This window comes from Euprymna scolopes, chromosome 4 (assembly GCF_053919585.1).
Source record: "Euprymna scolopes isolate OS-2025 chromosome 4, ASM5391958v1, whole genome shotgun sequence".
NCBI classification, from domain to species: Eukaryota; Metazoa; Mollusca; class Cephalopoda; order Sepiida; family Sepiolidae; genus Euprymna; species Euprymna scolopes.
The window spans coordinates 71,088,335-71,109,137 of NC_136485.1; the positions used below are offsets into that span (position 1 = coordinate 71,088,335).

General features: G+C 34.6%; 1 protein-coding gene across 1 annotated transcript in view; it reads left to right on the forward strand.

Annotated features, from left to right (window-relative positions):
* Window positions 1-1,203: 1,203 nt before the first annotated feature.
* Window positions 1,204-20,803, forward strand: part of LOC145271002 (organic cation transporter-like protein) — a 50,804-nt gene continuing 31,204 nt past the window's right edge. Inside the window, exons 1-2 of the mRNA XM_080126569.1 lie at window positions 1,204-1,357; window positions 12,249-12,442. Coding sequence (XP_079982695.1) covers window positions 1,204-1,357; window positions 12,249-12,442 — 348 coding nt within the window. The remainder of the gene's footprint in view (window positions 1,358-12,248; window positions 12,443-20,803) is intronic.

The window sequence follows — 20,803 nt, forward strand, 5'->3', positions numbered from 1 at the left end:
AAAACAAAAAACCAACTCAAAGAATACGAAACCACCTATGGAGCCAGTAACTTTTCTTCTTTATTTTCCAAAATGGCGACTAGCATGCCCGACGAAGGTCAGAGGCTACACCGACCGAAACGTTGCACAAATAACACTCAAGATGAGAACAATAGTCCGATCAAAACAAGTAATTAAAACAATCAGCCCTCATCTAAAATATTCAAAATTGTAATTGTTTCCATTTTCCTCCAACTACAATGACGGACTTGTTTATGAAAAAAAATGTATTTTATTTCATAATTACTTTTTAAACAATATAAAAGTTTGTTTGAGTATTTTTCATTTTAAATTTCAATGCATAATCAGTTAATAGTACATAAAAATAATGAGTAAGTCATATAAACGCGGGAAATATATATACCCATCTGAAAATATGATACCATTCATCAATCAATTTTTATATTTTATGGACAGTTTATTATAGAAACGCCTACTCTAAAGTTATTTTTATTTTTATTAACCTATGTCAGTTGTCCCCTCTTTCCTTGAGTTTCTTGCACTTTATTTCTTTCTCAAATTCGTATCTTGCTTAAACGATGAGTTGTTAATGAAGATTTTATCACGTCTCAGAAAATCCTCGTCAAAAATATCGGCCAACTTGCATAACACTAACCGTAGTGTCGTGAATAAAGTAGTCAGTAAATTTTAGTTATATTCTTCTGCAGGTTGATGGTTCAATCTTGAGTGAAGGCGATACTAAGAATATAACTGCGAATTACTAAAGACTGCTATCGGGTCCTGGCTGACGGAACGAGAGCATGCTACCCCCGAGGATTAAATTAAGGGGTCCTTTTAAAGTACTGTGCAGATTCCAGAGCTCAACAAGATACTCCTGAAGACGGTCGGAGGTTACATCGACCAAAACGTTGTAAAAATAACGCTCAAGATAAGACCAGTAGTCCGAATAATTAAACAAGCACGAATAATCAACCCTCATTTCAAAAATTCAGAAACAGATCCGACCTACATTAGATCCTTTTTTTTTTTCATTAACTCATTAAACGTCATCTCCATCGCCCTATATTTCTTGCATTTTCTATTTCTTTTTCAAATTCTTATCTTGCATAACCGATGAGTTGTTAATGAAGATCTTATCGCATATCTTAGATCAGTTGTAAACTTACGAGTCGTAGGAACGCCCGGCTGAAATCCTCTCCTAAAATGTCGTCTGACTTGCACGCTGATGGAACGACTGATGTCGACGAAATATTCCGGAAAGTTGGCAGATTCGGTCGTTATCAAAAGATCCAAACTTTTCAGATGTACATCGCATTCGTGCCCGTTGCGTTCAACATTCTTGGGATTATCTTTTTAAGTAAGTACCCGGTTTGATTCGGCGTTTCATTTTTGGATATTCGTATTCAGAATCTTGTGAAATTAATATTGATTTGATTTCAGAAAAAAAAAAAAAGTTCTTAAATTCCTAGCCTATATTGCTCTAAACTGTATTTCTGTAAAATTGTTGGGTACTTACTTTACTTTGCATTTACTGACCCACAATGTTCCCGAAGTTTCTCGGGTGTGCCTGGTAGATGACGGAAATAACCGGAAACGGCCGATCGTAATACAATGCGAAGGACACTTAGGCCGATATCAATTGTAGAAACGAATAATAAGAAAGCGATATCAAATGTTCTGGTTTTAGCCAATAAGAATATAAGGGAATGGGGCGTTTCGGCGTGGCCGATTTGACGGCGTAACCGATTCGGCATAGGGACAATTCGGCGTCGACTACGATAGTCACATTTTTATAAAGATTTTATAATTAAAAAAATAGACAATTAAGAAAAACAATACGAAAACATATCACTTTAAGTGTTTTTGAGAAAAATAATATTTTTGGTCAAACTCTTTTTGCTTAATTATTTTCTAATTAATTATTTAAGGATTAAAACCTTCAAGAATATTTAAAAGTTCTTTTAGTACTTATGCACATATGTTACCGTGCTGAAACAATGATGTATTATTTAGAAAGCCATTCTTAGCATGGAGAGGAGAGGATGCTTTTTTTTCAACTATTCTGTGCTTTCACCGAACAAAAAGATATCGTGAAACTTCAATTTAACTTGAAAATACTATTTAAAAAATAGCACGGTTACGTAAGTGCACAAGCATAAAAATAACCGTGATTTTTTAAAACGCAACATAAAAACAACAACACTTGGTCGTCAACAATAAAATTATATTTTAATATGATTTTTCTTAATTAAAAATTAAAAAAATTCTGCGTGTTAAGAATGTCTTTCTAAATAATAACGTTATCGTTTTTGCATGGTAACATAAGTGCAGAAGTTTTTTATTTTTAAGTTCTTTTGGCAGATCTATACGAGAGTAATCCCTCCCTCCAAATGCATTTTTAAAAACTGTTTTCCGACGATTATCAGAGATTATATACTTAACTATCATATTAACATAAAAAATTTTTGAAAAAAATAAATTTAGTGACTTTTAAGAAGGCGGTTCACTTTCTCGTTATAACGTTCTACTTACTTACTCCCTGAAGTACTGTGAATCTCTTTACCGACGTGTCACATGACCGGTGAGATTTTCTGTGTGTCTACGTAGTTCTCGTGTCTCTGTAACTTTGATAATTAATAAAAAAAAAAAAAGAAAAAAAAAGACGGCTTACCGCTCCCATATTAAAAGACGCTTAAAATATTTTTTTTTGGATCAGTAGGGGACATTTTTATTTATTTTTTCTATTTTTTTTTTTTTACCGTTTGTTGTTGTAATGAAATTTAAGGTAATATCACAGTGACTGATCACGCGACGCGTTCTATACAAAACATGAATAAAGCTATGATTTATTTTAGATACTTAAGCCATTTTGCAGGAAAATTTTCACTAAGTTATTACATTTATAGTGGAAAAAACACATAGCCTCTCACATAAAGTTTCATGCACGCATGGAGCACTACATACACTCTCAATGTATGAAAGTTACATATAAATCAACATATACACACATGCATACCTATAGACATACACATAATACAGATACAAACTAATACAACGGTTTCCTCCGTGTATGTGTGTGTATGAAAGTAAATGTACTATATATGTGTGTATGTTTATGTTTTTATGTATACGTATATGATATGCGGGTTTGTATATGGTTATATATGCAGATATATGTGTGTAGGTGTAACTACGTGTATAGGTATTTATGTATATTATATGGATGTGTGTTTACGTTTAGTGTGAATATATCGAACTGTATATATACACTGTATATATGTGTGTATGTATGTTTATATATATATATATGTACGCGGGTGTATGAGAGTATAGATGTTTATGCATATATTTATGTATATTTATGCATGTAGAATTTTGTGGTTTTCTTTCATTTTATATTTATTTATTATTTATTTATATTTTATATTTCTGTGTGTATGTGTAAGGAAACATACAAAACGATGTGTATCCACTCCTGCGTGTATATGTGTGTAGGTTTACTTCTGAAATATGCATGTGTGAAAATCAAAAATACCGTTTTCCCCATACTCGGTGGCCGTTGGGAATATGCGGAGTACCTAAAGTTTTTGACCGGTGCTATAGGCGACATAATGTTGGACTTCTCAAGTAATTTACAACATAAAACAAAAGAGAAGATAATTAAGCTTTAGGTTATAAAAAGAATATAAAAAAATTGTCCCTCACCGAAGTTAAGATGAGATAAAAGCCTTTGAGGAATAGATTGTTCAGAGCCTTTACTTATCCTCCCCCATACCTAACCCCCACCCCTATTCGATGACAAGATTCTAATTTTGTAAACGATATAAGAAATTTTTTTTGTATCTTGAAATTTCAGTTTTCAAGGGTAATTCTTGGCCTGAAGACGTAATCTCCCACTTGTTACTCAGGAAATATTCGAAATGAAAAGGAAAGTGCATAATTTTCAATGGTGTAGCAAGAAGAAAGAGCCTTCTCTAATAAGAAAAAAGTTTTCGTTCGACTAAGCTGTCGAAGCTACATCAGGTCCAGTAATGTTTTATTTCCAAGTAAAAGCTGACAAATATGAGCCAAAAAGTTGAAGAAATGCAGATTTATTTAAAAAAAAAGAAGAAAATCAAGCGAGACATTTTTTATGTTTATGATATCTCAAGCAGGAATGACAATTCTTCTCTCTAAAAAAATTCCGTATAAATTATCCTTGCTTCTAAAAAAAAACTATTCTTACATCAAAGTAAGTTTTGAATCTTTCTTAATCTTTTCTTATCTTTTAATTCTATTCTTTCTCTCCTGAACTGTTACTAGAACCTTCAATGGTCGCCAAAAGAGGACATTTTTTGATAGTCAAAATACAGTCTTTTATACGGTTAAAATATGAACTTCAGACTTTATTATTATTTTTTCTCCCTCCCCTTTCAATTTAAATAAAAGCTTATAATTATCTTTCAAGTGGTTTTTACTTCCTCTTCCTACTTCTTGTCTTGTTGTAAATGATTATATGTAACTGGTTTTTACAGGTTCTAGTATTTAAATACGACTAATTTGGCTGTTATTAAGTAAAATACGGTCACCTTATTCGTGCATACAATCGACATTGAAAAAAAATCATAAAATTCTGACCAGCAGTGATTACAAAAAAATGCCGAAAGACAATAGTAAGTTGGCAATTGATAATTACAGAGTTATCCCCCTTAAAACAATATAAACAAACACGACAGGATAATGATTTTCTGGAAGGAATTAACTCAAGTTACAGTTTAGTTTTCTTAACATCATGGACACCAAAATAAATTGACTATTCTGAATATAATATTAATTTTGGAGAAAGAACAAAATTCGAGAATCCGACTAACTTTAATTTGTCATATGGATAAGCAAAACAAAAAAATGTTTTTCGTTTTGCCTTACAGAACAAAATGATGCCCGTCTGTTTGGAAAGAAACCCAAACACGCGGTGACTACAAAACATAGAAATAGAACATCAAATATTCTAAATTTTTAATGAAAACAAAAAGTTAAAATTGAAATCATTTAAAAAAATGACATAAAGTACACAGACTTTCTGTATCTGTTTATACTAATGGAAGTCTGTTTATAATAAGTTTATCTCAGTCTGACTATTTATTTCCATTAAGTTATTCGTGTATTCAAAACACAGACAATGCAATCGGCCTGTTTTCGCATTAATGTTATGGAAAAACGATACGACCTGTTACTGAACTTTTAGCTAACAGTAAAGTAGCGATTCGTTGCGATGTAAACATTTTTAATTGATTGTTTGAAAAGAGATTGCTTTTCAGCATTAAATGATCCACATAGGTATTGACATACCCCAAGCTACAAAACAAAACGTTACTTTTTTTTATCGTTTTTATTTCATTTTTATTCCAAACAAAGAAACAGCGCCACTTAGTTGTGAGGGGATACTATTTGGGACCAGATTTGCAGGTATACTATTTAGGGAGTTGGACAGCGAGATGTATGTTTACATTACACTTGGATTTCTACATGTCGGTAAAGCAGGAGCCCAGGAGAAAATTCCAAAATGCAGTAGTCCGAGGGAAAAAGCTATTCGGGATGAAGGCTATAGGATACAAAACGGTATAGGGTTGCGTGTTCATCTCTCGTCGGGGTCACCAAACTATAGAGACGAGACAATGGAGGTTTCATTTTAACATTTAATAAACAACTTTACTTGTCATTTTCGTTAGTAGCATTAGTAGAAGAGAGAGAAAAGTGTTCAATGTGTTTAAAGATAGATTTACTATATCATGCCGGCTGGTTGAGGAGAGAACGGTTCAGTTTCGTTTACACGTGTTTATAGGTAGTAGTCGTTGGGATGAAGCAAGCCGATTAAAGGAGAAAGAAAGGGCAAAGGTATTCAGTGTGTTGACGTGTTGTCGAGAGAGTGTGGGTGTGTGGACGCATGACAAAGTTTGTGTGGGAACAGCACGTGGAAATAAATAATAGAAGAGAGCCATAGCTAGCTTGTAGTACTCACGTTCTACCGGTGGGGGGGGCAAAGTCTCCCGGCGATGTTTGCTGTTGGGCAGACCAGCGAGAAAGAGAGAAGGGTTTGTGATTTCGCCTTTTATATACTCGGTCACGTGATGGAGAGCTGGCTTATTGTTGGACAAGCCAGGAGGAAATGGATTTCAAATCTCGAGGTCGTAAGAATAGCTTCTGCCTGTATGTAGCGGGTGTCAGATGCTACAAGGCTTTACGGCATCTAAGGATATATGCAGTGTAGGGGTGGGATTTTGCTGCTTGTCAGGTTTTTCGCGGGTGTTGTCGTCGAGGGATACTAGTGCTTTGAGTTCGTCAGAGCACTTGCCATCGAAATACTTACAAAACAGGCACAAGGATGCCACATTTCGGCAATGGGACAGCGGTTAGAGTTTAGTTGATAGTTCAGGACCTATTAGGTTGGTGACTCTTTATTGAACCATCTCTAGGAACGAGAGACTATTGGCCGATGCACCAACCCAGATGTGGCAAAAGTACTCCATGCATGGGCGAACAGTAGCCTTGTAGAGAAAGAGAGTACTCTCAGATGTGAGTAGCCTTGTAGCACGAAAAAGAAAGCCCAACTTCCTCGCAGCAGCCTTGGCAGTTACCTCAATGTATTTGTTCCAATTCATGTTTCCTGTGAATGTTAATCCTAGGAGCATCATTAGTCATGTTCAATCAGTAGTTGAAAAGTTTTCTTGTAATCATTAAAGAAAATAAGTTTAGTATTGGCAGCAGTGAATGTTACCAACCAGTTACGATCCCATTCCACTACAGACTGGAGGTTTTCCTCTAGAGTTTTTATCCATTTCCTGAGATATGTGTTCATTAGTTTTATCCTCGTGTGCGTTATAGAGCGTGGTGTCCTCAGCAAATATCCCCATCTCAGAGAAAATTTTATTAGGGAGGTCATTTATGAATACCAGGAATAATAAAGGTTCAAAGATCGATCCCTGTGTCACCACCGAATTTCTATTCTGTTGTTTTGATGTACGACCATCAAGGACAACCTGGATTTTTCTCTTATCTAAAAAGGATTTGAGTATACATCCAGCAATACCATATGATTTGATTTTCATGAGAAGGCCATCGTGCCAAACCGTGACCATCGTTATAGATGGCCTGTCAGCTGAAAAATGACGTCATCGCCATAGGTCCTAGCAAGCAAGTTAAGTGGAACACAGACTGTCGATAATGAGCAAACATTTTTACAGAAAGCGTTAGAAAATTTCAAAATTGGATTAAAAAAGATTAACATGATACTTTGTACTGAAACTCATCTAATATTAATAATAAAAAATATTAATAATAAAAAAACGAATTGAAAGGGAGAAAAGTTGTTAAAAAGTTTAAAAAGAAAAGGAACACGATTTAATTTGTATGAAACTGAAGTTTATTCAATAGAAATAAATAAAAATGAACAATAAATATTTTTTAAATAAAAAAAACAATATTTTAAAAATCAAAACTGAAAAACAAACGATAAATTAGTTTAACTGAAATATGAACAATAAATAAGTTTAACTGAAAAACGAACAATAAATTAGTTTAACTGGAAAACGAACAATAAATTAGTTTAACTGAACAACGAACAATAAATTAGTTTAACTGGAAAACGAACAATAAATTAGTTTAACTGAATAACAAACAATAAGTTAAAAATTAAATTCAAATAAATGTTAGTATAAACAAAGTTACTAAAGCAGAAATATTTCAAACATTGAATATTAAAACTCTTAAAAAATCTGTTGTAGAATTTAATTAAAAGTTTGAATTTTTCTTTTTCTAATATTTTTTTTATTAATATTGTCATTCTCTTTGCGACAAAAATTGTTTATAAGGGAATTCGATGAACTCCATATCAGCATTTTTTCAATTTGCTGAATAGTGTGACCCTCATCACAAGAGTCAACATGAAATAATCGATTTTGATCAGCTAAAATATTTAAAGTTATGTACATGGCTAATTTTCTCTGATGAATCGAATGTAAAAAAGAATCGCATTTTGTAAGTTTGTTTATAACTATATAATTATATAAAACAAAATTATTAGTTATATCATTTGGGTATTGCAGAGATCCTCTGTTAATACCCTGAAAGTAGCTGTTTAATTCAGCTATTTCTTCAACAGCCTCTCTCCCGGATATTAAATTTTTGCAGCTATTGCATTTCAGTTTTTTGAAAACGGCATGACAGCAATAACCTGCTAAGTATAATATAACAGGAAGTACTTCCTTGCATTGATTAACATCATCTTCTGTTACATCTATGTTAAATTTATAAACATGTAACTCTTGCTCCCTTGTCATTTCATCCCAGTTAGTTTCTTTTAAATTTTTCAATTCAATAGTTCGATTATTAATTGGTAAGCTCAATTTTAAAACAGAAAACATTCTGAGTTTTTTTCATATTCATACACCTGAAGTATCGATATATTATACTGATCTCCACTAAGTTGTCGATACTGGCCAACCCTTGCCTCAATGTTATCTGTCTGAAACTTTCCTGGTAATATATACACCGTGTTCAGTACATTTATACAATATTTAGTCAATTCTAAAATTGCGTAAGTAGTATGGTGCAAAGCAGTATATGTTTCCTTTGTTAACTTACCAGTTCTTCCAGGAATGCTATTCCAAGTTTCTAACCAGTCACATAACACATTTAGGAAACTATAATTTTCACTATTTAATGTACGTGGATTAGCATATTTATTACGAAGTCGACAACCTTTATATGGTGTTTTCACATTCATTATTGTCCACCAAATATAAAATATTTGAATGTATTGTGCGATTTCTGCATAATTTGGCAAGCATTCCTGTTTTCCTAAGGTTAGCAAACCTTGAATAGTATATTCGTTGAAAATTTGCAAAACCAAATTAAGATTTTGCCTTTCAAAAGTAGTCGGAGAAAGAGCTTTTGAAGTCAACTTATAGCAATATTTCACAAGCGATTGAGATTCTAGGGCATAAAGTTTATATAAATCACATTGAAATTTTGCAGAAATAAGTAGTTATCGAGATATAAAAAGTTGTTTTATGCATTGTATTCTTTGGCGGCCATCTTTATGGCGCGCGCGTACGCACGTAAATAAAGATGTCCGATGCATAAAACAACTTTTTATATCTCGATAACTACTTATTTATGCAAAATTTCAATGCGATTTCCGTATTCAGGATAGTCGAAAACCTTTAAAAGTCATTTAAAAGAAAATTGTGGAGGTGGATCTAATCTAAAAATTTACCTATAAAAGTAGTCATTTAAAATTTACCTATAAAAGTAGTCATTTAAAAAGAAATTGTGGAGGTGGATCTAATCTAAAAATTTACCTATTTTTCTTTCATTAACTAAGTAACTTTAAGTAACTTGTTTGGCCATGAAATTATTAATTAATCAAAATTGTTATAAAGCTTTAATTTAATGGTAACCATCTTACAGCTGGAAACTTCAATATAACAATATAATTTGGTAAATAAATAAATCGGTGTTTATGCAGTTTACATAACTAGTAACAGGTATTAGTGCAGTTTAACATCTACAAACAAATTGTTTTCATTTTAGGAGAGTTCCGTCCGCGCAACGTAAAAGTTAACAAAGCCTTACCTTCTCGTGCCGAAAGTGGCTTTTAAAATTTGGTTGCGAATGTTAAACTGCAGAAGTGCCTAATAAAGTTATTTAGAAACCTATTCTTGATTTAAGGATAGGGGTGGCTTACTTTATTCTCATCTAACAATTTAATAAGCAAAAAATAACATAAAAAATTGGGAAATTTCTGTAAATAAACAAAAGTAAAAAAAACGAGAAAAAATACAAAAAAAGATTTTTTTTACGACCTGGCCAGCGTAGTATAAACACCCCCAAGCTCCCCATATCAAGAACGGCTTTCGGAATAAACACCCCCTGAACCTCCCGATGTTAAGAACGGTTTTCGAGGTTGGGGTGTTTATTCCGAAAGACGTTCTTAACATGGGGATTTGGGGTGTTTACAATACGCTGGGGCACGTCGTAAAAATTTACGATTTAAAAAATAGCACGGATCACTCTGCATTATCATACACACACACACACACACACACACACACACACACATATATATATATATATATATATATATATATATATATATATATATATACTTCAAGCCTGAAGAATCCTATAAATATTGCACAGTAAAATAGTTGAACTAAAAAGATAAATGATTTTTCTTATTTAGAATTATTTAAACAAGGAATTCGGTTTTTACGATATCGCTTTTATTAAATTGTTAGGTGAAAGTACATAATATTTTCACCATACTCCCCATTTTAAATAAGTTTCTAAATAATAATTTATTATTTCAGCACATAACTTAAATTACATGTAAAATTCATTTTCTATATACATACTTTCATTTTTATTTTAAAATACGTTCTAAAAAATAAATAAATAAAAATAAAAAAGGCGCGTTTTTTTTCTTTAAACATCTCAAACATTTTAACACTTACTCTGCTATATTTAGATGGAGTAAAATCCTTTCTTTTTATTGCATTAATCCACTGGTAAATTATTTCCTTTTCTTGGGGAAATGAAAACACAGTAACTTTTGGCCCATTTTCGGAGTTACCTGGGCATTTTGGAACTATACATCTCGACGGCATGTTTAAATTTACTTAACCCTCCAAAACTTTAAACCAACTTCCGGTTTAGTCATGAGACACGTGACCAAATTTCAACAGATCGATGTTCATGACATCACCAGACTAAATTATAGTCGTCGCTAGGCCATCATATTACGGTAGCCACGGCCAAACCCTGTCAAATGCCTTAGATATGTCTAGGACTACTGACATAGCTTCTCCTACCTTATCAAGTGCTTAGAATATACGTTCGGAGATTACAGTTAGGATATCTGCAGTAGGACGGGTTTATCTAAATCCATACTCTCAGTCGGATTACTATGTATTACGTTTCTGAATTTTTGAGATGAGGATTGGTTATTCGTATTATTTGGATTCTTTTGACTACTGTTCTCATCTTGAGTGTGATTTTCACAACGTTTCGTTCGATGTAATCTCTGACCTTCTTCAGACTCGCAAGGACTCGTGGCGCAGTAGCTAGACTACTTGAAAAAATCAGTTATTAAAGTGATATTCTCGTGAAGGTTGAAGGTTCAATTCTCAGTGTGGGCGAAAATACAATTACGAATTACTTAGGACTTCAATCCAGTCATGGCCGAAGGAACGAGAACATGCTACCCCCGTGAAAGAAATAAAGGGTTTCGTTCGAAATTCCATCTAGGTTCCCGAGTTCGACAGAAACATTCCCGAATTCAACCAGATGTACCCGAAGAAGGTCGGAAGTTACATCGACCAAAACGTTTTGAAAATGACACTCAAGACGAGAACAGTAGCCCGAATCCAAATAATACGAAAACATTACCATTCTTTGACTGGTTGACTGGCTAGTGACCAAGCGTCAAACTTGTATTTATTTTATAAGATTAATGCATCTTTGAATACTTATGAACGAATAGCAGTCGATATCTATCTATCTATCTATCTATCTATCTATCTATCTATCTATCTGCGTTCGTGTATTAAAAACAAAGACAATGCAATCGACCAGTTATCCACGGTAACACAACATACAAAAATTCTAAATCTTAAGTGAAAAAAAGGTTAACATTTAAAAAATGACATTAACACAATAACCAAACAAAACCAAACCAGCCTGGGAGAGTGGACCTCCTAGAACTGAACAGAACTAAACTTCCATCGCAAAATCAACAAGGACCAGATCAGTATAGGAATGGTCTGACCTCCGCCGAGGATAAAAACTGGAGATTTGCAGTAAAAGCCGCTAGCTTTATGAATCGCTATGAGTGCCTTACGACCAGTGATTGTGTCGCTAAACAACGAATAGCTATAATTAATTTCACACTATATTACTTACAGTTAAAAATGTTTTCAGTGTTTATTAACTGTATTTATTTTAATTAGGTTCGAAATAATTGTTTCTGTTTAGTTTATGAAAGATTAAGTTTTTGTTTTTTCTCTTTGTTGCTTGAAAACGGCTGTTGCTTATTTTAGCACGTGTGGTCGTAGCGTATTCCAGGGAGTGTCATATTTCAGGCGACGGCGTGTTTGCGTTTGCTTCATGGGAGTGTTTAGTTGGCAAACCACGACAATCTTAGAGCACATTCTATTAATGTACTTGTAAATCAAGCACAGGTATGTAACACATTCTTTTTGTCTTTAAAGTTTCCAGTGTTCCAATGCAATGCCAGCCGATGGGAAATATCAGTTTGACGAATGTTACTTCATCAAGCAACAGCCAAATTGTTTACAAACAATGCGATGTCGAGGTACACATCAATGGAAGTATCACAGATCATTTGCCATGCGACAATGGGTATTTCTATCCAAAAGGAAAATACATTTCTCTAAAGTCAGAGGTTGGTATTTTATCCGTTCTTTATAGGCCTATTTGCATGTAAACTGGAGATTAGCAGATTTTGTTTTGTTTTAGGAATCGTGGTCGTTCTCTGAGGGGAGGGGGAGATGAATGAGTTGAAAACAAAAGGAAATAAAAACATGAACAAATAAAAGAAAAAAAAACATAGAAAAATTATGAATATACGGAAGATAAAAAGAAAGAAAAAGTAAATGAAAAAGAAAAAGACAGAGAATGTGAATGAGTTAACACTAAGAAAGAACGAAAGATTTAATTAAAGAAAGACAAAAAGGGGGAAAAAGTGATTAAATAGAAAAGAAAGTGCAAAAGAATGCAATACAAAAAAGTAAGGAAATTTGAAGAAATTAAATAGACAGAAAGAAAGTCGTTACTGAGTTCAAACCAAAATGAACGAAATATATAAATGAAAGTTGAAAATAAAAAAGAAAAATTGTAATAGCTTAAAGATAAAAATAAAATAAAAAAAATTACTGAACTAAAAAAAAAAGTAAAAATGTGAATAAATTAATGACAAGAAAAATAAATTTTAACGAATTCAGGGCAAAAAAAATAAATTAAAGAAAACAGGAAAATGCAGTGTGGAACGATAAAATTGTCGTACTAGAAAAGATGACATGATTCCATTTCCGTTTGATGAAACCGGTCTTCTTTTTGTTGCAAACCATCTACTAGTTGGTCAGTTGTGTACAAATCTCAAGAACGATATAAGTCTTCTATCATGCCTGAAAGTGAAACAATGTTCAACAAACGAGTAAGGAGATGCGCCGCTGTACAACTCATGCTCTCTGTCGATCCAAGTTATGACAACAGGACCATTTCTAGCACCCTCAAAATACAAATCCGAACGGTTCAACGCCTGAGGACACAGCTCAACGAAGTTTCCGGTCACAGTTATGGTCTTTGGTGTAATTTCAAGTGAGGGCCACATCATGCCACCTCACATCTTCGAAGTCGGCTTGAAAGTCAACACGAAAGTGTACCTGGATGTGCTGAAGAGTGTGGTGATCTCCTAATGCAGTAAGGTTGCTGCTGGCAGATCCTGGGTGTGGCAGCGGGGGAAAAATAGTGATGTAAATACAGAGTGGTCGCTAGAAAAGCGGGAAAATTGAGGTTGTAAATTTTATTGTTTAGAATTTATTTAATTTACATTTCATTGTTTCTAGTTGATACCCATGAAAAAAAGGTAGCAGAAGAACACTTCCAGGTTTTTAAAGGCAGGTGATTAAAAATTCGAATTGGGCACTGAAAACATATTTAGCCGTTTTACCGAATTTTTTCAACGATCACAAAGCATCAATCTGAAACGATAATGCCCCGAAGCAGTTGCTACTCGCCAAAAAGAAACGGGTAAAAAACAAAAATAAACAAACAAACAACTATAAAACAAAACAAAAAGCAAAACGAATTTCTCGCTTTTGTAAAAATACATTTTAGACAAATTTTCCGCGTTTCTAGCGACCAGGCTCTACTAGTGTAATATGAAAATGTTACCTATTTTTGTAATACTTGCTTGATTTATTCGTAAAAGTGTAAATTTCCCTCAATCATTTAAGAGTACTTCAAATAATCTGCCATAATCTAAATTAAAAGGACATAAAGATAAGCATTTGTAGGTCAGCTGACCAAACACAACGTGATCATGAATAAGATTCAATTATTGATATATCTTTCTTTAGATAATCATTCCACAGGACATACGCTTAGGGTTAACACAAAGGTTTATTTACAAAGGACAGAGTGCGTACCTCTTGGTGTCTTCCTACTCTCTCTCCCGGAGGATTATATCTACATTCTCTGTATATTATTAGAGGGGTGCTAGTTTATTCCATTATAACATCTTCCCCAAAGCTAAATTCTTCCCTAAAATTTGGCTTTACCATTTATCTTTTTTTTGTGCTTGAACCAAGCTAGATTTATGGTCCGTTTGCAAGACAAATGATCGTCCATGGATGAATCTATGAATTTTTTTTTATAGCGTACACAATTGCCAGACCTTCTTTCTCAATCTGACTGTAATTTTTTTTATAAAACCTTTGACGCATGGGTTTAGTAGACCCATCTGATCTGTGTAGAAGCACAGCTCCTAACCTGTATTCGCTCGCATATTTTGCAATTGTTTTCATTTTCAGTTGGTGAGAGGGGAATCTGTCATCTAACCCCCTCTTAAACACACCAAATGGACTTTTATTAAGTACAATACTTATTTTTTTTTTAATGGAGAGTAGACAATGCATTGTGGATACGTTATCGGCAGCTCCCGTTACTCTCGCTTCTCTTTATTTGTCCCTCAGTCCTCATTTTTTAATGAGTGATTTTTCTGACAAAGGGAGAAGAAAAAGCTGTTTTCTAGGTTGGCAGTATTTTGCGTGAACAGCCACTAGGGATGTCGGAAATTTTCTGTTTCTATGTCTATGCTTGTAGCCATGTCATTAGTAAGGGTGCTGGAGGTAATCGTTTAATCTGGGCTGATGTTATCCGCCTGATAGTCAGGGACCCAAACCTTGGATTAACCACTAAGGAGGCTGTCCTATCAGCAGGTGCAAAGTACTGGGGCTGCTGTATTGCGATTTGGTGAATGCCTTCTGGACCGTGCAGTAACTTCTGGTGAGACCTCTCGATGCCATATTGGTGGGTAATTGTTACGGCTTTACCTTTTCATGTGCTACAAAAAATATATATTTCTTCATTTCTATTTCTCTCTTGCTTTCCCTCTCTGCCCTGCTTCAGGCATTCCTGTCGACCTAGTCCACAAATCCCAAAACACCATCATGAAAAGTCTCAATAAAAACACACGATTAAACCCGGATATCAAACTTCTAACGTAGACCCCCACTACCAGGTCTCCTTCCCCAACATCAGGGGTCTACGTTCTAACGTTCCAGAGGTTGAAGCCCAATTACAGGAGACTAAACCAGACATATTATTTTTAAGTGAAACTGGCATTGGACAGACCATTTCCCTAGATGAGTTCGTAATTAAAGGATACTCTAATTTAACTTCCAAATCTGACCCCCAAGATCGCCATGGGCATGGAATATGTGCATATATAAAGGATGGTTTTCCATGTGGTAGGGACATCTCCAAAGAAGATCCAAACTTACCCTATATGTGCTACCGGGTTGCACTTGCTCAAACTACTGCATTTATATTTGCTCTCTATCGCCCCCACAACAACGGAGTTACTAGCTTTAAAAGCATATCTGAGAAAATTGACCACGCCCTATCTGCTTATCCTTCAGCTAATATTCATGTCTTAGAGACTTCAATGTTCACAATGTGGAATGGTTAACTCACTCAAACAAGACCGATGATGAGGGGAGCTTCTGACATGATTGCTCCAATGCTTATGACCTCACTCACATTGTTCACGAACCCACCCGTGTTCCCGATACTGACGGCCAGTATGCAAGTCTCCTAGACCTCTTTCTCACAACTTGCCCTGAACTGTGTTCAGCTTCTGTTCTGTCTCCACTTAGATGTTCCGACCACTCAGTTGTATCGGTTAAGATAAAAATGAAATGTAATAAGTCCCCAGATGTACCTCTCCATTGTACAGTATATCGATACTCCATGGCTGACTGGGATAGCTTCCGCACATTTATATCAGATCTACCTCTGTGTTCCATGTTTAAAAACGATGTGTCCTCTATAGTATCAGATCTGACAGAATAGTTAATAGTAGGTAGAGACCGTTTCATACCCTCGAAAAATTCCAGCAAAAACCTAACAGCCAACCGTGGTTCTCTCCGGAATGTGCTGCTGCCATTGCGCATAGAAATCACTTTTTCCATTGCTTCCAACGTAATAGATGTACTGATACTAAAGCCGCTTTCAGAACTGCCAGCAACCACTGTAAAAGAGTAATAAAGAATGCAAGAGAGTTGTATGCTCAGTCCGTCAAGTCCAAAGTAGCTGAGCAGCGGCTTGGTTCCCACCAGTTTTGGCAAATAGCAAACAGAATCCTGAACAGAAGCGTGTGCGTTATCCCAACTCTCATCAATGGACATGAGTTAATCTCGTCAGCATCGGACAAAGCCAAACTCTTTGCCAATAACTTTGCAGCTAATTCTAATCTTTGCGACCAAGGCTGCCAACCTCCAATATTTCCTCCTGTATCAGAAAACATGCTATGTGATATACAAATATCTGTACATGATGTTACCAAACTAATCGGAAACCTTGATTCCAGTAAAGCAACCGGCCTTGACGGTATTCCAATTATAGTACTCAAAATCTCCAACCAGAACTTGCGCCCATCCTTACAAAACTGTTTAAACGTTGTCTTAAGGAGAATTGCTTCCCATCACCCTGGAAAATCTCATCAGTATGCCCCGTATTTAAGAATTTAGGTGATCGCTCATCTCCCTCACAGTACAGGCCAATAAGTCTCCTGTGCGTCATGAGTAAGTTGCTGGAATCTGTGTTAAATACAGAAGTAATCAACCATCTCAACAAAAATAACCTTCTTAGTGACACGCAATATGGTTTCCATTCTGCTTGATCTACAGCAGATGTGCTTACAGTTATCTCATAGGATTAGCGAATCTCTCGATGGAGACTACCTTTCTAGGGCAATTGCTCTTGACATATCAAAGGCCTTTGATAGAGTATGGCATAAAGGTTTACTTCACAAGATCTCCAGCTATGGTATAGCTGGAAATGTCTTTTCAATTATTAAATCATTTCTCTCTGATAGGTTCATAACAGTATTGGTTGATGGGCAGAAATCAGAAGCTCTTAGTATTAATGCTGGAGTCCCTCAGAGGTCCATCCTAGGTCCAACTCTCTTCCTGATCTATATTAATGATCTTCCAAATCACATCTTTACACCATTCGTAGACATCTATGCTGATGACACTACTATCTATGGTAGCACATCTAAGACTGTAAACGACCAAGTTCTCTCTGATTATCTCTCCTCTGATCTTGAGCAAGTGGTACAATGGGGAAAGAGGTGGCTTGTTACTTTTAATGCATCTAAAACCAAGCTTTTATCTTTACATCATCAACGCTCTGATCCTCATTTGGCATCAATTGAAATGAATGACTCTCGTCTTGGGGAGGCCTCATGTTTTGACAAGCTTCTGGACTTGACCTTTAATCCTGATCTTAAATGGAACACATACATTAAATCCGTTGCCAAAGCCGCTGGAAAAATGGTGGGATCCTTCTATCGATCCAGTAGATATTTCACTGCTGATGCAATTCTCTATCTATATAAGAGCCAGGTACATCTAAGGATGGAGTACTGTTGTCACATCTGGGCAGGAGCTGCTAGAAAGGACTTGTCCTGCCTTGATAGAGTTCAAAATAGACTTTGTCGCCTTGTGGGACATGTCCTTTTCTCTTCCTTGCAACCTCTTTCTCACAGACGAGATGTTGCGAGTTTGTCTCTACTTTATCGTTATTTTCATGGCAAGTGCTTGGCTGAGCCCCATTCTATGGTCCCCCTCGCCAAACTTTCACAAGAAACACCCGTCTAGCAGAAAACACTATCACTAATTTCACCCACTCTTTATCTGTACCAAAACCTAAACGTAGATTGCATGAGCAAAGCTTCTTTCTTAGAACTGCACGCCTATGGAATTGTCTTCCGTTTTTCTGCTTTCCAGCTGACTGGAATATGGTTTTCTTCAAGTCTAACGGAAACAAGTTTTTGATGAGCCATTCCATATGAGTTTATAAATTTACCCAATCTCAATTACTAACGATTACGATATTGTCCAACTTCTACTTTACACTCTTTAACCCTTATCCTCGAGCGGCCTCTTGGCCTTGATAAGTGGTGATTCCTATGTAAAGAAAAAAATATGTTGCTACAAATAACTCCTTCTTCGGATCGTAACGTGCCAAAGCTAGATAACAAACACTTTTTAAAAAAATATTTGGAATGCTTCCCCGCATTCTTTTGGCCAGTGCCATTTTTTCATCTTTAATAACTTATTCAACGGTGCTCTTAATTCATACATATGTGGGATATAAAGATTATAGTAGTTCGCAAAATCCAAGAATAACGCTTCTAATTGTTTCTGTCCTATTTCGATTAGATCGTCTACCTTTCCGATCAATTATTTGTCCTAAATATTCAATTTTGTGCATACCAAGTTCACATTTTTCGAGAGCCATCTTGAATCTCGAATACCTCACGAATATGGATTTTATGGTCTTCAACTTTTTTTCTTCTTATTGGAATGTCGTCTAAGTAAGCCATTGCGAATCTAGGCCTGTTAACATGGTGTCCATAATTTGTTGGAATAAATTTGGGGCTACTTTTAACCCAAAAGCCAACTGTTTTAGGGCAAATAATCCTTTCTGGGTATTTATTGTCAGGTAATTTGTAACAATCTTCCTATACTTTGACCTGCAAACATGCTTCTGATAAATCAATTTTTGAGAAAATTTTTCCCCCATTCAACTTAGAAAAAATTTCCTCGGGTATGCTTTTAAGCAATCATTTAGTCCAATTGAGAAATACGCATATACCCTGATCATTTTCTTTTTTTTTTATATATATGTTGTGGGTAATGCCCACTCAGAGTAGTCCGTTTTTTCAATAACTCCATTTTATTCGAGTCTCTTTTGTTCTTCATCTATTGTTTCCAGTTAAGAGAATGGAAACTTCCTTTTAGGTTTGAACACCGGTTTATTTTTGTCCTTCAGTTCAAATTTCACTTCAACCTTAGTGCAGCAACCCAGTTCCTCAGGAAATATATTTTTTAAAATCCTTTTTTAAATCCGTAATAAATTCTTCTTGCAGTTTGGAATTTTCTATCTCTGCCACACTTACTTTTCTATAAAACGAGTTTATGGGTTTCTTCTATAAATGGAATCAAATCGATACGAAATATATTTTATTTTTTTCCTGATATAACATACATTTTTTTTTCATTCAGTGTCACATTTGTATAAAATTCACCTTTGCATTTGAGTTTATTTCCAGACACACTTCTGGCAATTTTTCCGTATTTTGTAACTTTAAATATCCAATTTTCTTCTAAGTTACTTCATCAATTAAGGATATATCATTCCCAGTATCCAGAAGACAGTTTACTTTTCAGCTTACAATTCATAGACTTTTTTTTAGTATTTATTCTTTCATTTTTTCAGTATTTTTTCTTTTTGAATTGTGACCTTTATATCCACACTCATATTTTATTGTGAAGTGATTCCTCCCTCCACATGTTCTACAGTATTTATTTGTTTAACCCTTTGTACTTTCGCAATATTTTTTATCCAATACTTGTATTGTCCTGTTTTAAATTCAACAGCTTTTGGCACCCTTCCCTAACTTTTTGTACAGTTATCTCAATATCTAGATTCATGATTGATAATATCCTTGAATGAATCCCTTTATCTTTAGCGGCTGTGAAACCCTGAACAAATATTAAATATTTTAACATATTATGTGGGGTCTTTTATCCTGAATAATTCACATTGGGCATTTACTTTTTCTTACATAAGAAATAAAATCCTCCTCTTGTTTTACGATATTTAGACACATATTCTCGATGATATATCTATCGTTTCTTTAAAAGAAATATCTTAAGGTTTCTTTGGGAGAATGAAATTTGTATACTCGGTATTTTCCTGAGTACCGACTTTTTGTAACAGCAGACTAATTTTTTCCTCGTCAGACAACGACTGACATCTTTTAGAAAAAATACACTGGAAAAGTCAGAGCATTTGTTGGTTCATACAAAATTCTGATAGAGAGTTTGCAATTCCTTCAGGTGTAAACCGACGATCTTTTTTTTTTACTTGTCTCATAAATATAGCTTGTAATAATTTACTTTGTTTTAATTGCTATTCTTGTAAAGATTCCATTCGGCTTTGTTGTGTTTGTAGGGCCAACTGCATGGTTTTTATGAGTTCAGTAATTTATTCCATATTATACTTTTAAGCATAGAATAAAACAACAGCAAAAAAATTAATTGTACGAAAAATATGCCAAATAAATTCAATGCATTTGTTTAAAAGGGCAAATATTATTTCGTAACAATTTAGAAAAATCTTTGAGAAGAAAATACAACCGACCGCCGGCACACAAATAGCCGCATAGGTATATGTTCCTTTTTTGCAGTCTTATTTATCCTCGTTTATTCTTGGTGCTAATGCACTTACTGATACCATGCTATTTTTTAAATCGTATTTCCAAGTTTAATTAAAGTTTTATGATATGTTTTTTTTAATTCAATTGTGAGGTTAAAGTATAGAATAGTTATAAAACACCCTCCCCTCCCATGTTAAGAATGGCTTTTTAAATAATAACGTTATTATTTCAGCACGGATCATTAAGTGCACTACTGCACTAGTACCTTATTTTTCTTATTAGAACAAAATA